Source organism: Delphinus delphis, chromosome 9 (genome assembly GCF_949987515.2).
Source record: "Delphinus delphis chromosome 9, mDelDel1.2, whole genome shotgun sequence".
NCBI lineage: Eukaryota > Metazoa > Chordata > Mammalia > Artiodactyla > Delphinidae > Delphinus > Delphinus delphis.
This window is the reverse complement of record NC_082691.1, coordinates 101,515,205-101,534,329: the sequence shown is the minus strand read 5'-3', so window position 1 is coordinate 101,534,329 and position 19,125 is coordinate 101,515,205. Positions and strand designations below refer to the sequence as shown.

The window sequence follows — 19,125 nt, the reverse complement described above, 5'->3', positions numbered from 1 at the left end:
CCTACCAGGAGCCCCGGGAAGAAGACGTCACTTGTTGGGGCCGCAGTGCTGCCCTGGGCGAGGCGTGGAATGTGACACCTGCCTCTCCTGCCGGCTCTGACCTTCCAGTTCTCTCCCACTGCCCTGCCTTCCCGGCAGCCTGGAGGGCACCAGAGCCAACACCTCACTCTTTCCCCTGCTCAGCAGGGGTGGCTCCAGCCTGTCTCCTGAGATGACCTTCAGGCCAGAGGGAAGGGTTTCCAGCTGCTCTTTTTAATCGAGCAGGTCTTGGGCCAAGGTGGTGCTTCTGTTGAAAACCTCAGGACTATCCCTCAGAGCCCACCCTTCATCCTTCAAGGCCCACAGGAGTTGGTCCCAGGTGCCCCCCGCCCCATTAGCCTGGACCACACAGACAGCCCGTCAAACTCATGTTAGAGAACTTTCATGAACGATCGGGTTTATGGGTGTAGAGTTTACACACAGTAAAATTCGCCCTTTTTAGTGTACGGCTCTGTGAGTTTTGAGAAACATATATAATTATAGAATCACCACCACCATCAAGACAGGGAACAATTCCATCACCCCCAAATGTTCCCTCAGGCCCCTTTACAGTCCACTTCTCCCCTCCTCCATTCTCAACCCCTGGCAGCCTATAATTTTTCCCTACCCTATAATTTTGCTTTTCCCAGAATGTCATATAAATGAAAAACTCCAGTATATAGGCTTTGGGGGCTGGCTTCTCTCAGTTAGCAAAATGCGTCTGTGAATGGCCCACGTTGTTGCACGTATCAGTGGTTCCCTCCCTGTTATTACCGAGTAGTGTTCCATGGTACGGATGCACCAGTTTGTTTATTAATTCACCAGTTGAAGGACATTTGGGTGGTTTCCATTTTCAAACTATGAATAAAGCCACTATAAACGTTTGCATCAGGCTTTTGTGTGAATAAAAGTTTTCATTTCCCTTATGAGTGGGATTGCCAGGTTATACGGTAAATGTATGTTTAACTTCATAGGAAACTCAAACTACTTCCCAAACTGGCTGCACCGTTTTGCATTCCCACCAGCGACGTATGAGAGTTCCTGTTGCGCCACATCCTCCCTAGCGCTAAGTACGGTCAGTTTTTAAGAACATTCTCAGCTAGTCTGAGAGGTGTGTAGGGGTAGCTCATTGCAGTTTGAATGTGCAGATTCCTGGTGATCAATGATGTTGAGTATCTTTTAGTGTGCCTTTCATCTGTATATCCTCTTTGGTGAAGTATCTATTTAATCTTCTGTCCACTTTTCTTTTTAATTGAATTATTTGTTCTCTTATTATGGAGTTTTGAGAGTTGTTTATATATTCCGGATACAAGTCCTTTATCACATATGGGTTTCGCAAGTATTTTTCTCCCTGTCACTTGTCGTTTTTCCTTTCTTTAACGATATCTTTTAAAGAGCTTAAGTTCTAAGTGTTGTTGAATCCGATGTATTCATTTGTTCTGTTATGGACTGTGCTTTTGTCGAGCAGTTTGTTGAACAAAGGAGGTGCCGCGTTAAGTCCCGCGAATATTTACTGAGGCGGGTCTGCGCGCCAGGCACCGTGCATGCGGGGGGCACGGTGACAGATAAGCTCACGGTCAGTGGAGGACATGAGGTCTGTAAAGATGGGACTACAGCATACTGTAACTTTATAATGTCAGAAGGTGCACGGTACCCAAAAAGGAAGAATAAAAAACTCCGGAAACCAGTGAAGGCTTTACAAAAGAGGAACCTAGCCAGCAGATGCTGCAGCTGTGGACTGAATCAGATGATCAGTGGGGGAAAACCCGCTTCCCCAAGCGTAGCATGGGGACCTCAGTTCTCACACACCGATTCTAGAAAGCCAGAGAGAAGATGACGTGGAGGCAGAGCGTGCTAACTGGGTACCACTGAGGCCGGGGACCCGGCCCTGCGCTTGCGTCTCTTCCCTGCACCCTCCGTGGCCCCCTTCTCGTGGCGTGTGTAGTAACTGCTCTCCCGCCAGCCTTGAGCTGGTTGGCCACGATTCACAGGGGTGGCGCCTTTCAGGTAAAAATGACCTGGAGAAAGGGGAGCCTGGGGCATCAAAGAGATGGATCGAGCAGGTGAGGTACTTGGAAGGGCACCTGCGCATAGGGGCTGCCTTCTCCCCATCCGTGAGACAAGCTCTGATGGTGGTGGTTATCGTAGGTCGGCCTCGGGAAGGTGAGGAATTCTAGGCTCCCCGGAAAGACGGTCCCTTTTCCAGTTCCCTCTGGTGGAGTTGTTAGCAGGGCAAGTGCAGGAACGAGGCTGTGATCTTTTAGAAGGTCCTGAGCTCCCAGAGCTGTTCTCGTGTGGTTGTTGTTTGAGGTTCTGGGTTATCTTTAGACGGACGCAGCCAGGACGTGTGTTTCCATCCTGAGACGCTTGGTTCCCTTCTGTCAGCAGCTTTCTCTCCTCCCCTTCTTCCTCCTCCGAGGAGAGTCTACCCATTCATCCCTGGGGGTTGCGGGGTGCTCTCAGCCCCTCTCTCCGTGAGGCAGATGAGAAGAGCTGGGAGCTCAGAGCAGCCCCACAGAAACAGCACCGGTGGCAGAGGCTCGGCCTGGATGCCAGCCCTGCTGGAGGCCACCCTGGTCTCACACATACCCGCCACCCATCTCACCGGCTTCTCACACCCAGAAGGCCTGGCGGGTGGTGTCAGGTGGTGTGTTGAGTCAACAGAGCCATAGGAGAGCCCTCGTTGGAGTCCCGAGGCAGCGGCCGCCGCCAGCACCCCGCGGAGGGGAGGGAAGGGGAGGGGAGGGATGCCTGCTCTGGCCGGCAGCCACCTGGCCTGCTGGGCGCCCAGCGGGAGGCCAGAGCGGGCATCACACTCACCCACAAGCCGGCTCCCCGGCTCCAGGCCTCAGCCTCCTCTGCCTGCTGGGCAGAACGAGGCTTTCCAAAGTGGTGGTTTGCAAACCGCTCCTGGGCCCACAGGCCATCAGTCCTGGTAGGGAGGTGCGTTCCAGACGCCCTGGGGGCTGCACATCTGGAAATGACCGCACACACCTCGGGGAGGGGACGGGGCTCGGAGCCCTTCCTAGGTCCCCATGGCCCATCCTCCCCCTTACTGAGTCCAGCATGGAGAAGTGGGGAGGCTAAACAGCCCAGAAGCCACCCAGAGGGGGGCCACCAAGCACGGCAGGAGGGACCGCGCTCCACGAGCCGGGGGCGCCCGCAGTCTGCGCCGGGGGAGCTAGCATCAAGGGTTCTGAGTGGTTCCAACATACAAATTGCAGAGAGTGTAGAAATAACTCAAGGTACAATTTCAGATTTTAAAAAGTCCACCCTGGGAGCTTCCGAGTGGCAGGTTTCCCCGTCAGCTGGAATAGTAAACAGGTGATGGGCAGTGAACAACCAGGAATTCCAAGAGGGGCTGGAGACAGAGCAGGGACAGCCACGGAGCGTTGGTGTCCCAGGCACAGGGAAGGGAGGCCCGCCTCAGAGCCCCTGGTCAGCACGGACGCGTTTTCAGGCAGAGGCTCTGCTGACTCTTGGAGAGGCCCGGTCTTCCCCCTCCCTGTACAGAACTGTAGTCCCGTCTCAGCAGGGCCAATTCCAAGTGTAGCCTCAAACCAGATCCCGCGATTCACACCACAGCGAGTACCGGCAGCCTGGCTTTGCCAGGACAGTTTGCCTGGACGATGCTGTTTTATAAACAGGCATCTCAGAGAGATCAAGGCCAGAGAGACTTGTCTGAACTCGCATAGAAGCTAGTCCTGACCTAAGGGCGCATCTGAGCAGCGCAGGGCACGAGGAAGGCTCCTGCCCAGAAATATTCGGGCCCCATCTGTGGCCAGTGTCAGAAAGCCTTTCCCCTGCCCCCGGGCACCTGGGCACCAGCCAGCGAGTATGAAACTCCATGGCCTCCTGCTGAGTTACTGTCCTTCCCTTATGTGCTGTCAGGAAATGACAGTCACCACACTGACTGAGGACAGACTGCCCTCCCCCTCTCCCAAACCCAGCATGTCTGAGTCAGGGCTGGCCACTACCCCCTCCACCCTGTGCAGCCTGTGGGCGTATTTGGGGTGGCTGGCGGGCACAGGGAGAGGAGCCTGCATGCAGTGGTGTGGGTACCCCGAGTGCCACCCTCCCAGCTCTGAGCCCATGCACCTGCCGTGCCCCCATGGGAACGTGCACTCTTTCCTCTCACCTACACAGACGGTCTCCTGCCCTGACACTCATGCTGGTGAATCGGAGTCTGAACCCTCTCGGAGCTCAGGGAAGGTGCCCGCCTGGGTGTCTGAAGACCCGTGTCATTGCCGTGCATGGTCCAGCTTCCGTCCTAGCTGTCGCCCGCGGGCCTGACACACCATCTCCCGGGGCCTGCGTTTCCGCCACTGTAAAATGAGGTCGTGAAACATTTGTCCACTAAGGTGACCCACCACTGTTTCCACCGCTCCGATTCACTTGGTGGGAGCCAGGCTGACTCTGTCACATTTGGCTGAATTAACCTGTGTGGCACCAGAGGCTGCCTCTTACCTTTGTGATTCCACGGAGACCAGCATCAGAGGGCACTGGCGTAGCTATTTCCCTTACATTGTCAAATCCTTAGCAAATTGTTTTTTAGAAGCTGCTTTATATGGGAACCGATTGTTCTAGGATCTCTCCCTCTTACAAAGCCACTGAGGGTTGTTGTTGTTTTTTTTTTCTCGTCCATTTGCCAAGGATTGCCTTTGAGGTTCCACATCAAAAGGCACATATGCTCTTATCTTTTGCTGTAGTGAAGTAGCTAGGGTTACATTTGGGGGCCACGAAGCAGAACTCGGGCCTCCAGAGGAGCATGAAAAGGGTACGGCTCTTCTAAAGGGCAGGCAGACACCAGAGGCTGGACCAGACTGCTGGAACTGATCCACAGTCACCCCTGTGAATGCCCACGACGTTCCCCCCACCACTGTTTCTGTTTCGTTTTCTTTTGCCGGTTTACCCATGCGAACATCGACATGCTGGGGCCAGCTACTGAATAACTAGGTCCAGAATGCTGTTGGGTGTACAAAGCCCTGTGAAACTGCAGCGTTTCCTGCATTCCTTCGAGGAGAATAAGAACCTTAGAAAATGTCCTAAAAGAGTTTGTTTTCTTAGAAGAAAGAATTTTTCACCTACCACGTTGCCATCGTGCTTTGACGGACTCCAAAATGACTTCCGTCTCCAACAGATTCCGGATAGTTTCAATTATAGAAGATTGTAAAACAGACTCTTAGAGTCTATAAGCAAAACTTGCAGCCCCGAACCTTATTCCAAATTAATATATGAACTGAGAGTAAGCTCAGGTATGGCCAGAGTCAAAGCCATTGGGTATAAAGTTATCCAGGCCCATTTCTGGAGAAGAGTCCAAAAACTCTACCCCTGAGAGAGGGGCCCTGGTGGAGTGGATGGGGTAGAGAGGACACCAGGAGAGCATCTTCTAGGAAATGGGTGATTCTGGAGTGTCTGGAGCAAGGTTTCAAAGCAGCCAGCTAGAAAGGAGCGGGGGCCCTTGGGACGAGACGTAATTCAAGGGAGTCTCTGCGTGAGACTGGCCTGGGCTGCAGGAAGAATAGTTTCCATCAGAGGCCAGGCAGGGGGCTTGGAACTCAGAAAGAAGAGAATTTGCTCGCAAAGAAGGGAGCTGTGAGAGAGAGAGGGCTGAGGCCTCATTCCACGGGCCACGAAGAATGGGAACTAGAGTTACTTCAGAAGTCTCTTATCTGTAAAATGAGGAGGTTGGATGGAATGAATGGTTCCAAACTTGTCTGGCCACCTGTATCACCTGGGGAACTTCAGAAATGCAGGTTCCCAGACCCACTCAACAGAATCCTTAGGACCTGAGACTGTGTATTCTCCGAGCTGCCCGGGTTTGAGAACCGTGGGCCGAGAGCCTCTCAGCTGACCGGGTGACTCAGACGTCCTGCCCAGCATGTTGGGTCAGACTCCGGGGATGGAGACGGGGGACTGCCCAGACCAAGGGTCTTGAGCCAAGCCTTCCCGTGGGAAACAGAGGCAGAAAGTTATCCAAAGTTCAGTGGAAAAGTTATGGGGACTCTTCAGGGGCACTCTGCCCAGAGCCTCAGAGCAGACCACCACTGGGCTGGGACAGACCCAGGCCACATGCGAGCCGTGCCCGGGGTGGGCGGTCCAACCGCCCTCCTGGGCAAAGGAGAGTGCCTGCTTCTGTTGGCACCCAGGGAGACCCCAGCCCACGGGGGCCGGAGAAGTCTGGTTTCCCCTCGAGTAGAGTTCAAGCCCCTGAAAGTCCAGCTGCCACCGGACATGGGTGGTTCCTTCAAATCAAGAAGGACCTAGAAACCTACCTGCGAGCCTCAGACCTCAGGTCAAGCCTGTGCCCAGGATTCGCCAGGGTCTCAGGTTCGGGCCCGAATTTCCTGATAATGCAGCTTCCTGTTTAGACACGGGACTCACACTGCCTTTGTATTTCCCAGGCTCCTGTAGGTTACTCTGAAAGACACCGCAGGGAGGAGCGAGGCGGAGATTTCCTTTCCTTCCAGAGTTCCCACCTCGGGTTACTCCCCCCACCTCCTTGGCCGTCCTGCCCTGCTGAGTCAGTTGGCAGCTCCAGGCTAAATTTCATCCCATCAGGCATCATGCGTCATTCGGCCTGCTTGGTGGACACAGTGGCGAGCCTGTGGTCTGGGAATTCACAAAGAGGCACAGGGGCCCATCCACGGGCGCCTCCACCTGTACAGCGATGGCGTGTCTGGAGTGTTGCAGACCTTCCTCCTGGACAGGGCCTGGCTCAGGCCAGCCTGTCCTCGCCCCGTCCTCTCCGGGCCTGAGTAACGGATGCTTGGGCCGAGGCTGGTGAGGCCTCAGGGTGCTTGTTGCGACCCTCGAATGGATCTGCTGACCAGCTCTGGGAGCTGCGTCTGCACCTTTGGTCCCATTGGCGTCAGCCCTGGGTGGGGACACACCGGTGTCTGACGGACGTCAGCGGTGCACCTTCACACGAGGACCGCTCTCCACAGGGCAGACCGGACCCCAGCATGTGCACACCCTGCTTGTCTTTCTTCTACTGCCCGGGGCCTTCCGTCCCTCCTAAGGTCCCTCTCTGTGGCATGGTCCCTTAGCAGCAGGGGTCCCTGCCTCTCCCTGGCCGGGGCATTTTGTTTGACACACGCTGTCTGTATCACCATCCTCCCATGACCCTCGTCACCATCCCTCCAAAGTTAGGAACGGTACCCACCCCCCCCATCTCTGTGATGCGTAGTTAGTTGTTTTTAAGGCCTCATGTAAGCAAACCCGCATCCAGTGTAAATCGAAACTTTGTTCTTCTCACTCCGTGCTCTTGGCACAATGGTCAGCAAGGACGTTTAAGATCAGGAACAAAATGAATTTTTTCTTTTTCTTTTTCTTTTTTTTTCTGAGCACCGGGTTTTCCCAGTGAGTTTTATTTGGGCAGACCTGGGGACGGGGCGGCCCTGCATCTAAAAGAAGGCGTTGGGCCTCTTGGTGGTGAAGCGTGGCTTGTGCCGGCGACGGAGGGCCCGGCGGGGCAGCGGGAATTGGACCTTGGAGTCGGGGGGCTGCTTGGCTTCTGGTCGGCAGCACTTGCTGGCTGCCATCCCCTCCCCCTTCACGATCAGGATCGAGTGGGCCTGGGCACGGTGCCGGGAGCCCATGCCTCGGTCTGCAGGTATCAGGAGGGGGGCACTTGGGGAACGAGGGGCCACAGCATCTGGTCCCAGCAGGTACTGGCTACCAAGTGTGTAGAACCTCCAAATTCACTTTGAGGGGCACGGCTGCAGCCCCCCAAAGGCGACAAGATCCACTCGCTGTTAGCATCTCTGTTGAAACCACTGTTACAAGACACAGCAGTTCTTGGGTTTAGGTGCTTGGAAAATGAATTTTTTCATGTTGGTTTTTCTTTCTTGGTATTTCAGACCCAGCCTTGTTAGCCAAGTGCTCACATGCATGAAAAGGGCTGGTGCCTAAGGAAGGGGGGAGGGAGGGGGGAGCACATGCAGGTGCACACCACACGGCCATCTTGTCTACCTGGTTTATTTTTACAAAACGGGGTTGGCTAGTTAGTGGTGAGACTAGGCCTGGATCTTCAGGCTCCTGAAGTGCAGGCCTGTCCTCTGCATCGCTCTGCGGGCCCCTGTTCGCTTTCTTCCAGTGGCACCGCCGTTCTCCTTTCTCCCCTTCTCTCCAGACGTAGCTCACGCCAGCACAGCCTGGCCCTGTGAAGTCACCAGCTCGTGGCTCCCTGGTGTCTGGAGCCACTGGCCTGGTGTCTGCTGTGGCTGCCAGAGTCGCTTCTGTTCGCTCACTGAGCCTATTCACGGGCCCTGGCTGCAGCCTCGGGAGACTCGAAGGCATTGTTCACTCTCAGAGGCTGACAGAGGCGCTAACAAAGGCCTCAAGGAGCTGGGGAAGGAGGGAGAGCCTTCTCGGAAGAACAAGACAGGGGAACCTGTGTGTCCTTCTTGGTTTTGTTGCCACAGCTCCATGCTGTCTGGGCCCATGGGAAAGTTGTCTTAATCAGAGGTGGACCCTTTTCATTCTCCGGAGTTGAGGCCCAGCTCTTCCGGGTGTGTCCGTGGGACGTCCCCGCCCCTCCAGCCATTTCTCCGAGCGCCTCTGGTTTTGGCCTTACAGGCATTTCACTCTTGGTGCTCATTGAGCGCTGCTGTTGGTGTTGGTGCTGGTTTTCCTTTCGTCCCGTTTCCTCCAGCCAGACTGAAAGGTGGAACTTGTCTGCTGCATCTTGACCTGGCCCATAGCAGCTGGCCAATCGGACACATGGTTCTCCTGAGAGACTGAGTTTGGCAGTTTATCCTACAATTAGGAAATAAATTGGGACTGGAGCCTTGACTGCGGCCTCACGGAAGACTCCAACCCCAAACCATCCAACTAAGCTGCTCCCAGATTCCTGACACACTGAAACTGTGCGAATTAATAAACATTTATTGTTGTTTTAAGTCAAAAAAAAAAAAGCAGTAAAACAAAAACAAAAAGAAAGAAATTGGTCTCTGTAAAAGGAATGGGGGGACTTCCCTGGTGGCGCAGTGGTTAAGAATCCACCTGCCAATGCAGGGGACACGGGTTCAGGCCCTGGTCCAGGAAGATCCCACATGCTGCGGAGCAACTAAGCCTGTGCACCACTAAGCCTGCATGCCACAACTACTGAAGCCAGGGCACCTAGAGCCTGTGCTCCACAGCAAGAGAAGCCACCGCAATGAGAAGCCCGTGCACCGCAACGAAGAGTAGCCCCCGCTCGCCGCAACTAGAGAAAGCCCGTGTGCAGCAACGAAGACCCAACACAGCCAAAAATAAATAAATAAATAAATAACAACCAAAAAAAAGTAGGTTAAAAGTGATGGAGGATTGTGTCAGCATTACCCCATTTTTCCCTTTATTGTGACACCAATATTCAAAAAAAGAAAAAAGATTTAGGTATGTCGTGGTTACCTGGCCCCCTTTCCTTTCATAAGACAGTTTTCCCCCCACTGGTAAAGTGGCATAAGTGTGAGCAGAAGTCCCCTCTCTGGTGAAAATGTCTCTACTCTTTCTGGCTGGCACGGAAGAGAACACATCTTTGAAGGTACCCATCCTCGCCCCGCCAACGCTGCCCCGCCACCGCGGGGAGCCCCCTGTCCCTCCAGTGTCCCCTCCCGTCCTTCAGCAACACCAGCATCCCTCCAGGCACCCACGCTTCCCTCCTCTTGGCCTGTGGAACCACGCTCTCTGGAAGGGTGAGTCGCGCACCCAAAGTGTGATTCTAAGTCTGTGTGTTCCTTCCCTGGACGATATTCCAGTTTAATCACGGCAAAAACAGTCTAGAATTTGGATCCGGCTGTGACCTCTGCCATTCACTCCCTCAAGTGAATGGATCCGTAATTTTTCTAAGCCCCAGTTTCTTCACCTGTGAAGTGGGGTCATAAACCTGCCCCCTTCCTCTCTCTCGGGGTGGGGGGGGTGGGAGCTGCTAGGAGTGTGTCCCAGCACTTTGTAACCAGTAAGATGGTATCGTAAGACTCCACCCTCTTAGAGATGTTTCAGGTTTCAGTGCAAAGAGGGGGCGAGTTTTTGGTTCTAGGAAAGTTCTTTCCCCGTACCCGAAGCTACACACATTCCGAATCCACACAGCATTTTGCCTGTCCCCTCCTCCACCCCCACCCGCCCCCATAGTCCAGGGTATCGTCCTGCTTCCCAGCAGGAATCACCTGCTCTGGGAAGGGAGGAGAGAGGAAGCAGGAGGCCAGGTGGAAAGGTGGATGCATCTCTTGAACTTGGAAAGATTTTCATGAGAGGAGCTTCCCTGAGGGACGTATAGTTCCATTTGGTTCCACCAGAAACAGACTGTTCCCATCACCGGCTGGAAAGCCCGGCATCTTCTCCTTATCCTGGGCAGCTCCCCGAGGCTGAGTGTGTCTAGGGCGTGTCCTCTGCATCCAGCCGTCCCTTTTGCCCTCTCTGGGGACCGGGTCAGGATCGCCCTGGTGCTCGTGTGGGATGAGTCCCGGGGGACACAGAAGCTGCCGTCGGGGCTTTAAGGAGCCGTCTTAGGTAGCAAGCTACTTCGTCACAGTCTCTTTAATTCTTCGCACTTGAGAAACGAACATTCTGTCCCGAGAACTAGCCAGGAGTTCCACCAGCTCTGAAAGTCCCCCCACAGTGGCCACTAGGCTTCATCCTGAAGACTGTCCTAAGGGGGACAGCATCCTACAGAGAGAAGGGGAAATGGGGAGAGTTGAGGGGGAGAGTGGGCCTGGGGGGGAGCAGGCCCTGTCCTCCGTCTGGTCGGAGCCGTCTGGGCGCCAGGATCAGGGTGCGGGCGCTTCCAGACAGTGTTAGCCGGCCTCTTGCCTCAACAGCAGAACAGTGGCTGAAAAAAGCGATTTTCTGAATGACAAATACATCATTCATGTGGTATTATGCATCATGTTGAAGAATAGCAAAGGGCCCACCGTGATCCTCTTCCCTGCCGGTCGTTCCCATCACCAGATGCAGCCCGTGTTTCCAGATCCTCCCAGACACTCTGGGCGAGTGCAGACAGTGGGATGCAGGTGTACAGGTTCTTCCCCGTCTGTGAAACCCTAAATGTGAAACCCTAAATGTGAAACCCTATGCAGACGGCTCTGCGGTTTGCGTCCTTCACTTACCCCTCTGTCTGGCAGATGAGAAGGACGGCGGGGCTTGCCGTGTTCCGTAGGGAAGAAGGCTGTGGACGTGCAGTGCGTTGTGTAGCCTCTTCCTGCAGATGAGCACCTGTGTCTCAAGCTCTGCTCTGAAGCACCAGGGAGGTGGATGACCCCAGACACTGGCTGGTTAGCGCTGACGCGAATACGTCTGACGCACGAATGCCCAGTAGCAGAACGGCTGGGGAAGAACTTGTGTTTGTAGTCGTGAGAGATGCTGCCGAAATGACCCCTCAGAGGCACTGACTTCCTCTGGCCTCGGAAAATTCCCCCGCGGGCCTGGAGCGGGGTCGCTGCCAGATGGGGACGGGTCTAGACTGAGCCCTGCGAGACCGAGTAGGGTCCACCCCACCCTGGTGCTTGTTGCTGCTGGCTGAGGGCGCGGAGATCACTGGGGCCGCTTGTCCTTTATGTGAAGAACTCAGGCCCCCGAGGGGCTCCGCCTGAGGGGTCCCTGCGGGTGGTCAGGATGTGGTCAGTGGCACAGCCTTTTTAGCCCAAGAGCCGCCCCCCCCAGTCCAGCTCTGTTTCCCCCTCTGTTCGGTCTGCAGCACAAACCCCGAATGCAGGGAACACCCCAAAGAAAGCACAGGAAGGGCCCCTGTGTCCAGTGGCCCAGGCGAGAGTTGGGAGCAGGGACCAGGACGTTTCCCGCTGGACCGTGGCGCCTACGCGGGCTGTCACAGGAGCCAGTGAAGGCCACGCCACCACCCCTGGGGCCTGAGGCCCGCGAGGTGTCCGTCCACAAACAAAGCAGCCCGAGGGCTTCCTTCTCCCATCCGGCACAGCCCCCTGAGAGGCTCGGGCCCGCCCCAGCCTGGCCCGTGGCCTCACTCCTGCTCCGTGGGTATCACCCACAGCCTGGCCGGCCTGCCAGAGCACCTGCATCTCCCCCTGCAGAGCTGCTGGACCATCAGATCTCCAGCTGCTCAGGGTCCCCAGTCTCCTTCCTCCCCTCCTCACTCCCCCAGCCCCATCTCCAAACGGGCCTTGCTTCTCAAGACCTTTGGGGTGGAAACTTAGGGGCCTTTGCTCTTAGGGGCCTTTCACGTCATAAGTCTGGAGACCTTCAAAGCCGTGGTGACAGCATTCTACCTCCTGCTTTCACCTGGAGCTCCTCCCAGGTCAGCCTGGGGCCCGGGCGGCAGGGATCCCCACTTGGCGTGGTTCCGTGGGATAAGGGGTCCCTGGAAAATGACACTCCTTTACCTGGTTGCTCTCCCAATGCGTCTGCCTGGGAAATATGGGAGGGAAGGTGCCAACTGAGCTTGAGCCCTGGCCCTGCCCCCTTCTCTTTCTCTGCCTGTTGGGGGCTGGCATTGACCAAGCACCTGCCCCTGGCCCAGGACAGCTCTGGGCCGATGATGCGTTTGGGGGCCGGGGGGAGGGGCGGGGAGCGGGGAGAGAATTCCATACTTTACATTTGGTTTGGTGTGAAGCAGCTCGTTGTTCACTCTGGTAGCGCTCGGTACAGACGAAATGTGCTGAGTTCAGGGCTGGGAGGCTCCTAGGGCCGCAGAGTCAGCAGGAGGGAGATGGGGTGAGTTAGGCGGCCGCTCTGGGGGGGGTGTGCACAGCGATGGCATGAGAGAACGTGGCACAGAGCAGCACAGAGAAAGAGCCCCAGGCTGGTGGCTCGTAGGCTGACCAGTCTTTGTCAAGGTCAGAAAGAACGAGAGGATGGCCGTTGGACCATGTCTACTGATGTCTTTGCTTTGGCTTGCGTGATTAAGTATTTTTAAATAACCAATTTAAAATAAAAATTTTATTCAGTTACCTATAAATGTGAGAGATCAGACTCAAATCCAGAGTCTGATCTTAGAAAACAAATCAATATCAGGCAACGTTATTGTATTCATTTCCTAGAGCTGCCATAACAAAGTACCACAAACTGGGTGGCATAAAACGACAGAAGGTTTTTTCTCTCACGGTTCCAGAGGCTGGAAGTCTGAAACCAAGGTGTCAGCAGGGCCACGCTCTCTCTGAGACTCTGGATCGAATCCCTCCTTGCCTCTTCTAGCTTCTTTTTGCCTTCTTCCAGTTTTGTTGAGAAATAATTGATACGCATCTCTGTATACGTTTAAGGCATACAGCACGATACTTTGATTTGCGTGTATTGTGAAATCATGATCACAGTGGGTCGGCTAACATCCCTCATTTCTATAGAAACAATAAAAAGAAAAGAAAAAGGAAAAGAACTTTTCTCCCTGTGACGAGCGCTCAGGATTTACTTTCGTAACAACTGTCCTGTATATCGTACAGCAGTGTTGACTATAGTCGTCATTTTGTACACGACATCCCTGGTACTTATTTATCTTATAACTGGTCATCTGTACCCTTTGATCACCTTCCTCCACTCTTCTAGCTTCTGATGGTCGCCAGCAGCGCTTGGTGTTCCTTGACGCATAGAGGCGTCACTCTGATTTCTGCCTCTGTCATCACATGGCCTTCTCCTCTGTGTGTGTGTGTGTGTGTGTGTGTGTGTGTGTGTCAGTGTGTGTGTGTGTGTGTGTGTGTGTGTCAGTGTGTGTGTGTGTGTGTGTGTGTGTGTCAGTGTGTGTGTGTGTGTGTGTGTCTTCGCCTCTTATAAGGACACTACACATAGAGTTAAGAGCCCAAACTACTCCAGTATAATCTCAGCTTGATTCCATCTGCAAAGACCTTATTTCCAAATAAGGTCACATTCATAGGTACCGGAGGTTAAGACTTTAACATATCTCTCTGGGGGTGGGGGAACGCCATTCAGCTCACAACAATGATCTTATGGTGTAATCAGCTAGGTGTGAGTGAGAAAGGCCCCCAGGATTGTACCAGCCCTGTCGAAGTGGACGGCCTGTCACCCTGGCAGAGTCCTGTCCCCAGCCTCCTTGCAGTTCCTTGGTCACCGATCCCCACCCGCTTCCTCCTGGTTCCTGTCTATCTGAGTCTTCACTCTGCAAGGCTCCTTCCTTCCCCAAGCCGCCCCCGGCCTGCATCTTCATGGTGATTCTCACTGCTGCACACTCACGGTGACCATCTTCACGTGGCACATTTTGACAATAACAGCGTGTCTCATCTGGTCCCCGGTGTATGTTGTCAGGTGACGTCTGCAACCCTGACCTTTGTCTCTGCTGTATACTTCATGAACTTCCTTATGTCTCCTCTCGAGTAATATGGTTCCCCTCCGCGTGCTCTTGGCACCATGCTCTGTAGGGGAGGAGGGGAGATCCAATGGTCTTGGACTCAGTGGCAGAAAATAGCCTCCGAAGTGTGTGTGTAAGAAGTCTTTCACCCCGACAGCTTCTGAACTGTTGGAGCGGTCCCTTCACAGCAAGGCGGCTCTGCCCGCGACTCAAGTCGGATGACGAGGGGATTTCTGGGCACAGCTGATTCTAAGGGATTAGAAGTCATTGTCTACTAGCTTGTCCCCAGTATTCAGAATTTGATCTTTTATATTCCTGCCATTTGAGATTTTTGGCCCTTGTAGATGGAAGCCCCTTTCCCTGTGTCAGCCAGATTTCTAACGGCCCTGTGTGGTTTCCTCCTCAACTTCAGGCCTCTCTTCCTCTCCATCAACACCCACCCAAGTGGTCAAGCAGCACACGTTTCCTCTCGAATCCTATAAGCATGAGCCTGAGCGACTGGAAAATCGCATCTATGCCTCCTCTTCCCCTCCGGACACAGGCCAGAGGTTCTGCCCGTCCTCCTTCCAGAGTTCAGCCAGGCCTCCGTCAGCATCGCCAACACACCATTCTCCCTCCAAATCTGTAAGTCTGGGCCTTCTCCTGGGGGCCGGGCCGCCAGCTATGGGAGGGAGGGCAGAGTCTGTACACAGCTGAAACTAAAGCTGTGCACTCCTGTGACATTTTTGGTACATTTTATCATGAATCACAAACTGAGAAAAAAATGGCGAGGGCACAGTAGGCAAACGGAAACCAAATGAATGGTAACATCTGGAACATGATCAGAAAAAGCTTTTTGCTCTCTTAGCTTCTTTTTTTTTTTTTTTTTTTCGGTACACGGGCCTCTCACTGCTGTGGCCTCTCCCGTTGCGGAGCACAGGCTCCGGTCGCGCAGGCTCAGCGGCCATGGCTCACGGGCCCAGCCGCTCCGCGGCATGTGGGATCTTCCCGGACCGGGGCACGAACCCGCGTCCCCTGCGTCGGCAGGCGGACTCTCAACCACTGCGCCACCACGGAAGCCCTCTTAGCTTCTTTTTAAAAATCAGTCATTAAAAGCTTTCTTTGAATTTATCTTGATTGGGTTACTAAAGTAAAAAGTCATAGGGAAAGCCAAAAAATGGTTTCTTGTAGAAATTTTATTCTAGATTTTAAAGATTTAAAGTCTGACATCATTTGACTTGGGAAGCATCCTTGGAAAGGTGAACCTTTCAAAGCAGAGTGGGATGGCGAAACAGGTGTCTTTGCATCCTTCGGAGGATTGGGACTCGTGGGTATGGATGGAAGAAGCTGGCTGAGCACCAGCGCTTAAACACTCTGCATTTCAACACCGTGGGCCCTACGTGTGGGGACCACCATCACCGCCCCCTAGTTCGTGTTGGCTACCACAGACCCTCAACATCATTCCTGTGCCAGCAAGGACACGAGGACCGTATCGGTAGAGTCTATCCAGATGGATGTAACTATTTTATTCAGCTGTGGTGTTAGCTTCCTGCGGCTGCCGTAACAAAGGGGCACAAACTGGGGGGCTTAAAACAACAGGAGGCTATTGTCTCACGGTTCTGGAGGCTGGAAGGGGGCAATCAAGGTTTCGGCAGGACCACGTTCCCTCTGCAATCTCTGAGGGGGGGAGGATATTTCCTGGCCTCTCCCAGCTTCCTGTAGCCCCAGGATTTTCTTGGATTGGGGCAGCGTCACTCCACCTCCATCTTCACGTGGCTGTCTTCCCTCTGTCTCTGTTTGTGTCCAGTTTTAAACTCTTATGAGAACACTAGTCGTGTTGGATGAGGGCCCAACCTAACTCAGTACGACCGCTTCTTGATGACCTCTGCAAAGACCTGATTTCCAAATAAGGTCGCATTCACAGGTATCAGTGGTCAGGACCTCAGCGTAGCTTTTTGGGGGACACCATCCAACCATAACAGTTGCTACCTTTGGGGAGAAAGAAGATGTGTTTGTCATGCAAAGAACCTACTGTGACTCTTCTCCTTGTTCGTCTGATGATTATTTTATTAGGTGTAAGCTTAGCAGAGTATTGTTTTAAGTGCTGAGGAATAAAATGCAAGGTGTTGTCTCTGCCTTCTAGGGCTTACAGTCTTACTGGGAACAGAATAGCACTCAGATAAAATAGTTAAATAAAAGCGGAAAGTAGGTTGGGTGGGCATCTGGAGTGAAACAAATAGTCCACACTGCAGGGGACGGGAAAGGGAAAATACTGTGGTCTGATAAGGGCCAGGAAGCCTTGGGAGATTGTAGGGTCTAAATAAGGGGAGAGGGATACGATAGGGGTGAAACAGGAATAAAGATACAGACTTACTAGAGAATGGACTTGAGGCTATGGGGAGGGGGAAGGGTAAACGGTGACAAAGCGAGAGAGAGGCATGGACATACATACACTACCAAACGTAAGGTAGATAGCTAGTGGGAAGCAGCCGCATAGCACAGGGAGATCAGCTCGGTGCTTTGTGACCGCCTGGAGGGGTGGGATAGGGAGGGTGGGAGGGAGGGAGACACAAGCAGGAAGAGATATGGGAACATATGTATATGTATAACTGATTCATTTTGTTGTGAAGCTGAAACTAACATACCATTGTAAAGCAATTATACTCCAATAAAGATGTTAAAAAAAAAAAAAGGGGGAGAGGGGAGGGGAGGGCCTCCTGGAAAAGAAAATTAGCCATGGCTTGGGGTGGGAAGGAGTGTGACGTGTAGCATAGGGTAGGAGCTGGGGGCGGGGGGCTGTCTCTGGGAGGTGGGCATCTGGCAGAGATTGGGGACCAGAGGACCACTCACTAGAGACGTGGAGAGGTGCAGGCCTTGGCCGCTTACCGCTAAGGGTCCAGGAGGAAGGTCATCCGTGTTCTTGGGTATGAATGAGAAAAGACCTAGAGGTTTCTGTTCTCCCGGGCATTTAGCAAAGAGACTTGGTCATAGAGATAATAGAACAAATATATCCAAAAAAGGAATGATGCGCAACCCAAAGACGATCACACGCAGGAAGCCACTACTCCCCTCGGGCTGGAGGGATGTGTTGGGAGCCCATCGGATGGGAGGTGGAACCAGTGTGTCTGCCTGGCAGGAGCTGGAACCGCAGAGGAGAAGCAGCCACTGGCCAGAGATGCCATGCGAGGCAGAGGGGTAGAAAGTCTGGCGTCTCCACTGCTTCCTGCCTTCCACCTTGTGCCAAACCTGCCGAGAGGCCAGTGGGCCAGGAGGTCTGGGACAGAAACCCTGGGGGAGGAGGGAGGAGACCGGAGGAGGGAGCCAAGAGGGAAGCGACTGGTCGAGAGGCATCAAGTCTCAAAATGTTGGCTTCTTCTCGTGGACCAGGGATAACTGACAGGTTAGCCCCGTGTAAGAAGAGACACTGCATGGACGAGGAGATGGCCATTTCAACTTTAGATCATTTGAAGTGATGGTACGGACGCAGACACAGGGTTTTTCCGTGATTGCAGAAGTTCTGTGCTCGGGACAGCCTCTCCCAGTTTAAGTGAGAGAGAATCCAGAGGGCGTTCTGGGTCTGCCTGCTGTGCCCTGCCCCCACCCCGACTGTGACTAGAAAGTGATATTCTTAACTGTTCATACCGCACAACTACGAAGCTCTTGGTGAAAGCCAGGGAGCCTGGGGCCTTCCAGGCTTTCTGAGGCAGTTCTGGGGCCAGGGAGGAGGGGTCCTCGGCTGTATCCCGTACTCAGCGGTGGGCACGGACCCTGTGCCCTGGTCAGAGCCTGCGATTCCACAGACAGACTGGGGGAACTGATAGCACCGTGAAGTTTCAACAACGTGCAGATGTCATGGATGGATAAACATGATGGAAACATACAATGGAATATTATTCAGCCTTGAAAAGGAAAAGAAATCCTGACGGACGCTACAACGTGGATGAACCTTGAGGACGTTGTGCTAAGTGAAATACACCAGTCTTAAAAGGACAGACGTTGTATGATTCCACTTATAGGAGGTCCCTAGAGCCGTCAGGTTCATAGAGACAGAAAGCAAAATGGTGGTCACCAGGGTCTGGATGGGGAGAAATGGGGAGTCAGTGTTTAATGGGGACAGAGTTTCAATTTGGGAAGATGAAAAAAGTTCTGAAGATGATGGTGGCGATGGTCGCACAACCATATTAATGTACTTGATGCCACTGAATTGTACTCTTAAAAATGGTTAAAATGATGAATTTTATGTTAAGTGTATTTTACCACAGTTTTTTTCATAATTTAGGAGGCCACAGTTAGTTGGACTCCATATACCTTATTGTCCATGATCATTTTACAAAGTTCACCTTGTACAGTCTATTAAGAGGTGCTTCTAGGCAATTTGGTAAAATAAGTGACAAGGGGATGGTAGCTGTCTATTTTAGAAACTATATTCAAAATTTATTTTAAGACCCGTTTAGCAGCACATAGGTACAAAACAATCAATGCACTTAGTTTTACCTGTATATAGGTTATAAATACAATTTTAGAAAACCCTACACATCTGTATACAGCAGTTAATGATAGTAAATTTCTGTAGTCTCAAAATATATCATTATGCCCATTATACCTTCACATAATACATATTTGATTATTCTAACATACTATTAATGCTGATTGAGCAATCCTTTAATTATTATGAATTAGAGACACTTTCGGTTGTATCCTTTCACCGCATTTTTGTTAATGATCCAGTCAACACTGCAATGTTTATATAGTTTGAGCTTCAGAAAATCACAATCAAATCAGAATCAAAATCAAATCAGAGGGCTTCCCTGGTGGCACAGTGGTTGAGAGTCCGCCTGCCGATGCAGGGGACACGGGTTCGTGCCCCGGTCCGAGAAGATCCC

General features: G+C 53.0%; 1 protein-coding gene and 1 non-coding gene across 5 annotated transcripts in view; one reads left to right on the top strand and one right to left on the bottom strand.

Moving 5' to 3' along the window:
- PRKAG2 (protein kinase AMP-activated non-catalytic subunit gamma 2) overlaps positions 1–19,125 on the top strand; it is a 277,944-nt gene that overhangs the window by 158,927 nt on the left and 99,892 nt on the right. For all 4 annotated transcript variants that reach the window (XM_060021147.1, XM_060021146.1, XM_060021148.1 and 1 more), the window contains one exon: positions 14,676–14,887. In XM_060021147.1, coding sequence (XP_059877130.1) covers positions 14,676–14,887 — 212 coding nt within the window. The remainder of the gene's footprint in view (positions 1–14,675; positions 14,888–19,125) is intronic.
- Positions 7,703–7,835, bottom strand: LOC132431448 (small nucleolar RNA SNORA68). Its single transcript, XR_009520750.1, has one exon. It is a non-coding gene; the product is annotated as a small nucleolar RNA SNORA68 (small nucleolar RNA).